The sequence below is a fragment of the Leucopleurus acutus genome (assembly GCF_964270905.1).
Source record: "Leucopleurus acutus genome assembly, chromosome: Y".
In the NCBI taxonomy this organism is placed as follows: Eukaryota; Metazoa; Chordata; class Mammalia; order Artiodactyla; family Delphinidae; genus Leucopleurus; species Leucopleurus acutus.
Genome location: NC_139164.1, coordinates 8,099,970 through 8,112,567, shown reverse-complemented (window position 1 = coordinate 8,112,567; position 12,598 = coordinate 8,099,970). Strand labels below are relative to the sequence as shown.

At 33.7% G+C, this 12,598-nt stretch overlaps 1 protein-coding gene across 7 annotated transcripts in view; it reads right to left on the bottom strand.

The window, feature by feature from the left end:
- LOC309978899 (lysine-specific demethylase 6A-like) overlaps nt 1–12,598 on the bottom strand; it is a 186,445-nt gene that overhangs the window by 58,796 nt on the left and 115,051 nt on the right. For all 7 annotated transcript variants that reach the window (XR_014327152.1, XM_082865559.1, XM_082865555.1 and 4 more), the window contains one exon: nt 4,745–5,517. Coding sequence is in view for 6 of the 7 variants with exons in the window: in XM_082865559.1 (XP_082721685.1) it covers nt 4,745–5,517 (773 nt within the window). In the remaining variant the exon portion in view is untranslated. The remainder of the gene's footprint in view (nt 1–4,744; nt 5,518–12,598) is intronic.

Here is a 12,598-nt window from a genome sequence, read left to right as displayed (position 1 = left end):
TTTTTTATTATCAAAACTGACTTTCTGTGCAGCTCCCTAAGGTTAAGCAAGAATCCAGTCTACTATAGTTACAGACTATAATTTTTAAAGTGATTTGTATAGTTGCTAAACATTCTCACATTGTATATAATTATTACGTGATGGTATTTGGATTATATTTTTCATTCATTGAAAGGTATCATATTTGGTAAGTTATAAATTCTTAAAATGTAAGAATATTGCTTCCAAACTCTCTCTTTTTAATATAAACCCATTATGGGGATATTTTTAAATTCTTAAAATTTTAAACTCAGAAAACAAATACAGAAACCTGTTAAGCTTTTGAAATCATTCAAGTTGTCATATTCAAACATTTAAAGTAAAAACTAATCAATGAATTAAAATACATAAGGAAAACAGTACTTAAAAATTAAATTTCAGATAAGAATCCAAAAGCTCTACTTTGGAAACTGAAATAACTATACACTATATTTCTTCAGAACAAATAACTGTATTTCTGAAAAACAAATTATATTTTAAATTTTCAAATTATACCATTACACAAGCTGAAGCAAAATAACCATTCCTTGTTTAGCTTTACTTTAGCTAAAGGGAAGAAAAGCCTGAAAATCAGGATATTTTGATAGGACTAATGAAAATTAAAGTTTCAAATGGATTAGTTATCAACTTTGAGATGCCGTAATAAACAGCTTCCCATGTGTATAACCTATTTTTTAGCAACAAAGAGTTGTGATTTTTCTTCCCCCTGGCTGAGCCCTGTGTGCCTGCGTCCTGGGTTGCTTCCCTGACCAGGGGTCAAACCCAGGACCTTGGCAGTGAAAGTGCGGTATCCTAACCATTGGACAGCCAGGGATTTCCCTTGGATGGGGTTTACAGTTATGAATTAGACTGAAAATGCAGATTTCTCTATTTTTAAAGAAAAGAATTTACAAATATGAATTACATTAAAATTTTATACTTAACCACCAATTAAGTTTAAATGCTAAATCAGCATCTAGGTTTCATTATCTGTCCACAAGGCATAATGACCCATGTGTTTAACATTTTTAAATTTAAAAAGAGAATTGATCCTAACTTATAAAATCCACAGAACTGTTGCTTACAACAAAAATACATATCTGAATCTAACAGAGAAAAAAATTCAAGTACCCTCGTTAGGCCAATGCAGTAAGACTCAATTATCTCTGTATAATAAAAGGAATCAGTTTCAATGCTGAATTACTTATCTGTCACTCTGTGTATTTTCCATGAAATGATTCAGTTTGGTTACAAAAACTTGTTTTCCAGAGACAGAGATATGATACAATATAATATAAATATCTTATAATACCCTAATATATGGATCAAGTGTTTGTGCTTGAAAAAAATTTTATAAGCTTATTTAACATCCTCTATATGAAAAATGAGACACAGTGACAGGAAGTGACAGCTTGTATAATTCTGCCTGTATGGATTTTATGGTCCTGTAACAGAATAAAGTATGAATATATAGAAAAGTCAAGTAATGGAAAAGTAAAAATAGATTTGAAAATTGGTGTGTGGGGGGGGAGATGAAGCATGATCAAGGGATCCAAAACTAACCAATCACTTGAAATGCTGAACTTACATTTTAAAATCTAAAATCTTAACAGAAGCAAAGATGCTATAAATGCAACCAAAAGGAATGAAACAACAGCAATTTAAAATTTTAACAATACTTAAAAAACTGGTGAGAAATGTAGACAGAGAAAATTGTTCAAATAGTTCAATGAAATAAAATCTAATGATTCCTTAGTATGACCCTATCAATGGGGGTCAAATCAGACTACACAGATATTTACCAAAAAGAACTGATAAATGTTTTTGAAAATAAAGGAACCATAAGTTTTTTTCTCTGTTAAAATACCTATCAACACTAATGCATAAGGATAGGGCTGTGAATAACAGAAAACAGATTAACTTTTAAATAGGTATGACTGCTTTTTTTTTTAATGTGGATTATTTTTTGAAGTCTTTATTGAATTTGTTACAATATTGATTCTGTTTTATGTTTTGGTTTTATTTGGCCAAGAGGGATGTGGGATCTTAGCTCCCCGACCAGGGCTTAAATCTGCACCCGCTGCATTGGAAGGGGAGGTCTTAACCCCTGGACCATCAGAGAAGTCCCTGACTCCACTGCTCTTCATGAGAAACTTTTTACCATAAAAATCCAACAAGGAAAGAAATGAAGTTGGGAAAAAAATGGAAGTGGGAAAGACTAAGGGTACCTCATTATTGCAGAAATGTATTACTACATAAAAATTATTTTTAAAATATCTTACTTTAAAATATCTTATTTTAAATTTACTTTTACTATTCTTTTTTTTTTTTTTGGCGGTACGCAGGCCCCTCACTGTTGTGGCCTCTCCCAGTGCGGCTCCGGACGCACAGGCTCCGCGTCACGTGGGATCTTCCCGGACCGGGGCACGAACCTGCGTCCCCTGCTCTGGCAGGCGGAATCCCAACAACTGCGCCACCAGGGAAGCCCTAAATTTACTTTTAAATATAACATTTAAATACAAAAAATGGAAGGTGCTCTACAGATAACTCATATACAATTTAGATTTTCTCCTCAATAAGTTTCTTAATCAGTCAGATTACACTCTCACACTTATGATTCTTTGAACTAATCTGAATGCTGAGTCCTGAAAAGAACACACCACTATCAGATAACACAACTGGTCCCCATAGGACAGTTATCATTTGCTGTCTTGGCTCTTTCTCTAAGCTGGATAATAATTTTATCCTCAATTTTCAGAACCTGTCCTTTTATTCTCTTTCCTCCATCCTTTCTTTTCTTTTCTTTTCCTTGCTCTTAGCTTTACAATTGTTGGAGATGGTGAAAGGTTATATATACCTTCACTAGTAAATTGGTAGGCATATCTACTGGAAAAACCAGGCATCCACAGGAATTTATGGCATTTTCAAGTTATTTGCAACTTATAAAAACAAATTTACACATCTGCAGTAATAAGGCAAAAGTCCTTTTACTACTTTCTGAGCCAAAAATTAAGAATGTTACCCTGAATTAAATGTTTACATACGTTTCATATATAAGGTGAGAAGATTCAAATTTAATCCACAATGAAAGACAAAAACTTCTTAATTTGATTTTCACAAAATAATAATTATTTCCATTTCTCTATTACTCTACCCTAGGTCACTGCAAGTACCAACTATATAAATATTTAAAAGTCTTTCAGTTTAGAATTTTGTCAGTAACACATACTCAATGGTTGACTGGTGATGCCTTCTAATAAAATCATTTAAGTTCCTCAAAAATCTCAACATGTTTTAGTTTCAGCAATACAGAAGACACATAAAACCTCCTAGTTTCAGGAAGAGATAGTCATTAATCAAGAATATTTTTTAGGGGCTTCCCTGGTGGCGCAGTGGTTTAGAGTCCGCCTGCCGATGCAAGGGATACAGGTTCATGTCCCGGTCCAGGAAGATCCCACATGCTGCAGAGCGGCTGGGCCCATGAGCCATGGCCGCTGGGCCTCTGCGTATGGAGCCTGTGCTCTGCAATGGGAGAGGCCACAACAGTGACAGGCCCGTGTACCGCCAAAAAAAAAAAAAAAAAAGAATATTTTTTACATTTGACATTCAAAACCTGCATTAAATAAAACAGTCAAGGTAGATTAAAAAATAATCTTTAGGTCACATAGTTAATAGTATATATTTTCTATTTTATTTCATTTCAACCTTAATTAGAAAGACCTTTTTAAAACTTAGTATATTATTATTCAAATTTCAAATGTTATGTTCTAAAACATTGTACAGAAGCATTACCTGTGGCATTCTAACAAATCTTCATACAGGTTTTATTCTCCTATACAGAACATTTATGAGTAACTGTGAGAAATAATTTATTGTTTAATTTTAGATTAGATTTTATTGTGTTTAATATGAACAGAATAAAAACACTACTTTAAAAATTGTATAACAGGTGCTGAAAAATTCACTGTGGTGATTGTTGGCACACATCTGAAAATACACTAAAAACCACAGCATTGTACATTTCAAAGACAAATTATGAGGTATATGAATTATCTCTCAATAAATCTGTTTTCAGAAAAGGTGGATTTGAATCTGCAGAATGTGGAAATCTACAGTTTCACAATATCCAAGAAAGTGTTCCTCATTCTTAGTCTTCTTTTTTGTGTGAAGGCAATAAAACCAATTAAAAAATAAATTTTTGAGGCCCATTCTTCTAAGAGTAGCAGAATATGGCTTCTCTTCCCAGGTAGTCTATTAACATTTCTCAATCCTTTCTTCCTTTCTCTTGTCCCTCCTACTTATTAGTTTATAACCTCTTCTAGAGTCACACAAAATGTTACCAGAAAGAAAACAAATAGTAAGGTTTCCCAGGCTTTGCTGTTTTCTACCAAGTATCATTTAATCCATTCTCTGGTTTCAATCCCCAGAGTAAGGTCAATCACAGAGAAGCCAATAACAACTCCAATAACAGATCAGTAAGGCTACAGACATGCCTCTCAGAGAAAGCAGGTTGTAGAAAAATGTTTTTCACATGTAACACACTGATATGATATAACCATAATACTGATGTACAACAGAGTTAGATATGAAAGTTATTTTACACAAGTGACTATATTATCACCTTTTACATAATTTTTATTTCTTATAAAATCAAATATTATTTCAGTTTTCTGATCAAGTCAGGAGTCAACTATTTTCACTTTGTGATACACTTTTTCATACTAACCTGCATGCCTTCAGAACTTCTGTGGAATTTGAGTATATGGACACAGACATTGATGGTATGATCTGATGATCAGTTTTGGGGCTAACTGTAGGCAGGTCTGTTTTACTAGAGCTCTGTGAGTTCTCTAGCCCCTCTCCATTAATTGTTTGTAACCTAATGTGAGCAGTGTTAAGGCTTGTAATACCATGTGTGGTTGTCTGCTCAGTGGATTTTGGAGAGGGTGTTGTGGTGGGAATGACTGAAGAGGGTGAAGAGGCAACAGAAGTATTAGTCTTTGCATGACTTTCAGGGTGAATATTATTGACTTTGTCACAAGCTCCAGTCACCATACTGTCACTGCCTTTTCCAACCAACAAGGTAGAGATCTGAGGATTGTACGAAATTAAATTTGGTGATGTAGAATCTCCATGGTTTGGACTGCAAACAGGTTCTGCCATCAGCTGCTGAACATGATTAGAAAGTCCCTTGACACTAGCACAGCCATTAAGTGTGTCTCCAGTGTGCCTGCTTATTTCAGGCACTGAAGATCTACTTCCTGAAGATGTGCTCTCTTTGGTAAAGGTAATGCCTCGTTGTCCACCTGAGGTAGCAATATGAGAGTAGAGGTGATTGAAAGCAGTTCCCTGTGTTGAACTGCTAGGCAGCGTTCTATGTCCAGTCTGCTTCTGAATACCAGTGCTAGCCGCCTGGAGATACTGGGCAGGACCAGTGGAAAGTGAAGGTTGTTCATCATTAGATCCTGCTAAATGTGAACTCTGACCTTTGTGAAGCCCCTAAAAAAAAAAGGAAATAAGACTTTAAAAACCCAATGCTGTGGGTTTCAACTGAATATTATGCAAACTCCCAATGCATACAAAAACAATACTGAGGGTTAAAAATTTTAAATAAAAGGAAAGCAAACAAAATTGTGAAACATAATATAACCAAAATCCTAACAATTATTTTTAAAAGTCTCCATAATCTGCTGACCGAAGTGCTTAGTAATCTTTAGGTAAAATTATGTAACTGGGCTGCTTAACTGATTTCATTTATTAGTGTGGCAATATGTTTCTTCACATAAGGCTTTGAGAATTTTTATTATTCAATTCAGATACTTACATTTTCATCTTAAAAGAAATGTATCAGTAAATTTAGATATGGAAAACCATGCATATGGTCATTACCAATTAAATCCATGAACACTAAATAAACCAATCTACAATGCATTATGTTAAACACAGAAAGTACAGGGGCTTCCCTGGTGGTGCAGTGGTTGAGAGTCTGCCTGCCGATGCAGGGGACGCGGGTTCATGCCCCGGTCTGGGAGGATCCCATATGCCGCGGAGCGGCTGGGCCCATGAGCCATGGCTGCTGAGCCTGCGTGTCCGGAGCCTGTGCTCCACAACGGGAGAGGCCACAGCAGTGAGAGGCCCACATACCGCAAAAAAAAAAAAAAAAAAAAAAAAATCACAGAAAGTATATTTATTAATCCTTTAAAATTACCACTGAACCTATAATGTAGATCTAGGAGCTATCCTCAAAGAAGCAAAACTATAAAATTTATGAATTTATTCCAAGGAATAACTTATACAGATTTCCATCCTCATTCTCTGACACCCCACAATCCTAAAAGACATTCTAAGTGCAGTGTCCCCACCGCACTTGACTGGAGGATAGTACTTTTCCTGAAATTCACATAATTAGGAGAATATATTGATCCTATTAAAACATTCTGGTGAGGCAGTTTTTCAAAATTAGAAGTTTGAAACCAGAGAAAAGATATTTCACAGAACAAAACTCATGCTATTTTTACCTGAAATTTGTCCTTGATGGCATAAACTGCCCTAAGAAGATTCTCATTATATTTTATTGACAAAGTAACTAAAAAAATAATTACCAGCAACACTAATTAAAGTCATGGGAACAGTAAAAGAATAATTTAATAGTTTCCAGACATGAAAACTAGTAACTTCTCTAAAGTTAGAAATATTAAATACACATATATTTCTTACTGAAAAATCCATATTAAGTGGCACCTCAGAGCCCTAGAGAAAATTTTAGAATTGCTACTTCCTGAGATAGTAATTAGTTCCATAACAAGGCTAAAAGCCTTTTTCTTCATTGTGAAATGTGTCAGTAATAACGTACAAATTAATAAAAAATGAACTCACAAGTTATAAATATACAAACGTCACTGTCAATCATCTACTTAAAATTTGACATCAGGCCGAGTTTGAAAATCCAGTATCAAGCTCTACCATTTAAAACACCTTGAACTAATTTTTAATCAGAAATATTATCTATACACTAACCACTTTCACATTGGACACATTAAAAATGGATGTCGGTAGGGAAATCCAAAGTTCATTCATGATCATCAAAACCGACTGACAAATGAAATAATTAGAAAATAAGCAGCCAGGTTAAAAAGTAACAATTTTATTACTCCTCAACCTATAAATCAAAGTATTTTAAGCTGATAAATTCTTTTACAGAGAATCCACGGTACAGTAAAGCAAAGGGAAAACCTGAGAACTAACTGCAACTTTCAATGTATTCCTGAACTGACAGTCAATATTCAAATGAAGGACTGTAAACACAACACAGAACCTAATAATTAGCAGACCACTAATCTATTATGTACAAAGGGGAAAATCATTAAAATTTAAAAATAAAAACAAAAGATAATGGCTACAAATTTCAGGGGACAGCCCTCAACAAACAAGTAACTAAGATGGAGTTTTTAAAAGGTTAGAAAGAGAAAGCAGAAAGGCTATTGATTAAAAGTGACCAGTTATCAAATAAAAAATGGCTAAGTATAAAAGAACAGACTTCCAAACACAATATATGAAGAACCCAAAGCAGAACACTTCTCATATTGATGAAAAACATTGTTACAAAAAGTTCAGAAAAATGCTAAGTACCATAAACACAACTGCACCTAAAACATCATAATAAAACTGCTAAAATGCTACAAAGAGGCAGCAAAGAAAATGACATATTAAAAGGTAAAATGATCTCATAAACAAGACTCTCATAAAACATGAAATCTAGTAATCAGTGGAATAACATGTTCAAAATACTCGTAAGAAAATGAACGCTAAGTGAGAACTCTATGTAAAGTGAAAGTGTACTTCAAAGATAATGGTGAAAGAAAGACACTTCTAAAAAAAAGGCACCAGCAAGCACAGAGTTAAAGGAACATTAAAAAAATATGAACAGAGGGCTTCCCTGGTGGCGCAGTGGTTGAGAGTCCGCCTGCCGATGCAGGGGACATGGGTTCAAGCCCCGGTCCGGGAAGATCCCACATGCCGTGGAGGGGCTGGGCCCGTGAGCCATGGCCACTGAGCCTGCGCGTCCGGAGCCTGTGTTCCGCAATGCGAAAGGCCACAACAGTGAGTGGCCCGAGTACAGCAAAAAAAAACCAACCAAACAAACAAACAAAAACTAACAAATAATTCAGCTGAAAGCAAATGACATTACATAATACCTCAGGAACACAAAAAAGGAACAGCAGAAGAAATTTTAAAATGTTGATAGATGTAAAAGACTGTGTGTGTGTATATTATTTTAAATTACTTTTCTTTTAAACATACAAATGTTAAAGCAATCAAAACACTGCATTATTAGCTTTATACACATTTATTAATACACATGGCAATAAAATTATAAAGAAGGCAGACAAAATGAAAGCTGCTATTCTATATTTAAATAATTCAAAGATATACCAACAAATATTTGCCAAACACAAAAAAGGCAGTAAGTATGGAAGAGAAGATCAGAAAACAGATGGGACATAGCTAGAAAACAAAGAACAAAGGAGGCAGTGGAAATTAAGACAACGTTAACAACAACATTAAACACAAATAGACTGAACATTCTCCCCGCCAATGAGCAAAGACTGTCAGACTGGTTAAAAACATTAATATCCCACTATATGCAGTATGCAAGAGACATTTAACTTCAAAGATATAAAAATGCTGAAAGTAAAGTAATGACAAATGATATTTAGTGCAAACAGTAACCAATGCAAGTTGGTGTTAATAATACCAAAGAACACATTACTTTTCAAGTTCACATGACTGTCTAGGAGAAAAAACAACTCTTACTAAAATTATAAGAATTAAAATCATACAAAATACATTCCCTGAATGAAATGGATCAAAAATAATAAAATCTCAGAAATAATGAAATTCTGATTAATAAACAGAATTCTAAATACCCCAAATCAGGAAATTACAACAGTAATTACAAAATACCTTAAGGAAATGATTTGAACATAAATCAAGAATATAACTGTATTCATAATCACATAAAAACATGGCTGACAAAAGAGAACTAAGTAAATGGAAAGCTACTATGTTCATGGCTCAGAAAAATTAATAATTTGACTTATATATACAACACAATCCCTACTAAATGCCAGTAGGCACTTTTGGTACAAACCAACATGCTGAGCCAAAAAATTATATGAAGGTACAAAAAAGATAGCAAAATCAAATCAACTTTTAAAATAACTAACATGTTAGAGCTATATCATCTAAATTCCAAAACATAAAGTTACAGTGATAAAGACAATATAGGATTATTAAGAAAAATAATATTGATTAGCAGAACAAAACAGTTAAAAAAAATTTAAAAACGTGGTAAGTTAGTTTCTAAGTTGGCAAGGTGGAAAGAATAAAAGTTTTTCATAAATTATGCTGAAATAACTGGATATTCACAGACAAAATATACAAATACTAACTCAAAAAAAAAACCAGAAGTGTGAAATAGAACTGTAAATATTCTATAACAGGATACAGCAGAAAAATTTTCAAACCTTGGTTTTGGCAAGGATTTCTTATATGTAATAATAAAAACATTAAACTTTAAAACCTTTGAAAAAAGATCTTCAGCAAAATTAAATTTTTCCATTTTAAAAGACATTACTAACAAAGTGAAAATACAACTTAAACAACAGAAAGATATATTTGTAAAACCTATGTCTCTTGCAAAACCTATGTCTCAAACAAAACTTGCACTCAAAACATAATGAAATTTACATCATCATCATTTTTAAAAAAGGCCTAAATACAAAAACTGCAAATAAGCACATGGAAATATTAGTTACTAGAAATATATAAATTAAACCTTATCAAGAACCATTATACAGCTAGAATAAAAAACTATCAATATCAGGTGTTGACAAGTATATGGAATAAGTGTGGCCTCATACATTGCTATTTGGAATGAAAATGGTTCAGTCACTTGGATATGAGTTCAGAAAATCCTTAAACAGTTTAAACATTTTATCATCTAACTCAGGGACTCCACTCATACAGACTCCAAGATATAGAAATGAAAACATATTCACACAAAGATTTTTATACAAATGTTCATATCAGCACTGCTGATAATTTTTATGACTGAAAGCAGAAAAGACAAATTCTAAGTTAATAAATAGATTAAAAAATAAAATATATTCATGCAATGCAATAATAAAGTACCACATACACGAAAAGGTAGGATTCTGTTCATTTTGATCCCCATAAAAGTAAATGTTAAAGACATAAAGCAAATTTTTGGTTCCCAAGGACAGGGACTGAAGAAGGAATGGATTGCAACTTATGAAGAAACTTCTTTAAACAGCATTACAGCAACAGACATACAACAATAACATTTACCAAATATATTTTGTTGTGTGTCTATTATTTGAATAGGTTTATTAAAGTGTACATAAACTGTACCTCAACAGACTATTAGAGAAAAATAAACACATATCATTCATCCATTCAAAGCTCTCATACATTTTCCCCCTCACAAAAACTGAAACTCAGTATCTTTATAAACATGGATATAAGTACAAAAAGGTCTACCTAACCGTTCTTACTCAAAACTAATAAAGCTATTTATCCATCCCTAGGTCACAATACTCAACCATACTGGCCATCTTGAATATGAAAACACAATCTCATAAAATTTGTGAGATGCACTCAAACTAGTTGCTGGCGGGAAATTTACAGAAATCAATACATATGACAGAAAAAGAAAAGAATCATTTAAGTTTCCACTATAAAACAAAATTAAATCCAAAATAGCAGCAAATTAAATCCATTGTAAGAGCATAAGAAGTGTTAAGAATTAAAAATAAAGTCAATAAAATTGAAAATAGAAGAGGGCAAATGGCAAAAGCAAGAATAACTACAATCCTGGAGCTTGTGCAACAAAAACCACATTCACAGAAAGGCAGACAAAATGAAAAGGCAGAAAACTATGCACCATATGAAGGAACGAGATAAAACCCCGAAAAAACAACTACATGAAGTGGAGATAGGCAACCTTACAGAAAAACAATTCAGAATAATGATAGTGAAGACGATCCAGGACCTCGGGAAAAGAATGGAGGCAAAGATTACGAACATACAAGAAATGTTTAACAAAGACCTAAAAGAATTAAAGAACTAACAAACAGAGATGAACAATAGAGTAACTGCAATGAAAAATACACTAGAAGGAATCAACAGCAGATTAACTGAGGCATAAGAACGGATAAGTGACCTAGAAGCCAGAATGGTGGAAAACTCACTGCCACCAAACAGAATAAAGAAAAAAAAAGAAAAGAAATGAAGACAGCCTAAGAGACCTCTGGGACAACAATAAATGCACCAACATTCGCATTATAGGGGTCCCAAGGCAGAAGAGACACAGAAAGGGCCTGAGAAAATATTTGAAGAGATTATAGACGAAAACTTCCCTAACATGGGAAAGGAAATGCCCACCCAAGACCAGGAAGTGCACAGAGTCAGAGGCAGGATAAACCCAAGAAGAAACACACCAAGACGGACAGTAATCAAACTGACAGAAATTAAAGACAAAATTATTAAAAGCAACAAGACAAAACTAACAAAAAACATACAAGGGAACTCTCATAGGTTAACAGCTATTTCTCAGCAAAAACTCTACAAGCTGGAAGAGAGTGGCACAATATATTTAAAGTGATGAAAGGAAAGGACCTACAACAAAGATCACTCTACCCAGCAAGGATCTCTTTCAGATTTGACGGAGAAATCACATGCTTTACAGACAAGCGAAAGCTAAGAGAATTCAGCACCCCCAAAGAGCGCTACCACAAATGCTAAAGAAACTTCTCTAAGTGGGAAACACAAGAGAAGAAAAGGACCTACAAAAACAAACCGAAAACAATTAAGAAAATGATAACAGAAAAATACATATTGATAGTTACCTTATATGTGAGTGGATTAAATCTCCTAACGAAAAGACAACAGGCTCGCTGAATGGATACAAAAACAAGACACAAATATATGCTGTCTTCAAGAGATCCACTTCAGTCCTAGGTACACATACAGACTGAAAGTAAGGGGATGGAAAAAAAGCTATTCCATGCAAATGGAAATCAAAAGAAACCTGGAGAAGCAATACTTGTATCAGACGAAATAGACTTTCAAATAAAGAATGTTACAGGAGACAAATAAGGACACTACATAATGATCAAGGAAACAGTCCAAGAAGAAGATATAACAATTATAGATATACATGCAACCAACATAGGAGCACCTCAATACATAAGGCAAATGCTAACAGCTTTAAAAGAGGAAATTGACAGTAACACAATAATAGTGGGGGACTTTAACACCTCACTTTCACCAATGGACAGAACATCCAAAATGAAAATAAATAAGGAAACAGAAGCTTTAAATGACACAATAGGTCAGACAGATTTAATTGATATTTATAGGACATTCCATCCAAAAACAGCAGATTACACTTTCTTCTAAAGTGCATGTGGAACATTCTCCAGGATAGATCACATCTTGGGTCACAAATCAAGCCTTGGTAAATTTTAAAAAACTGAAATCACATCAGGCATCTTTT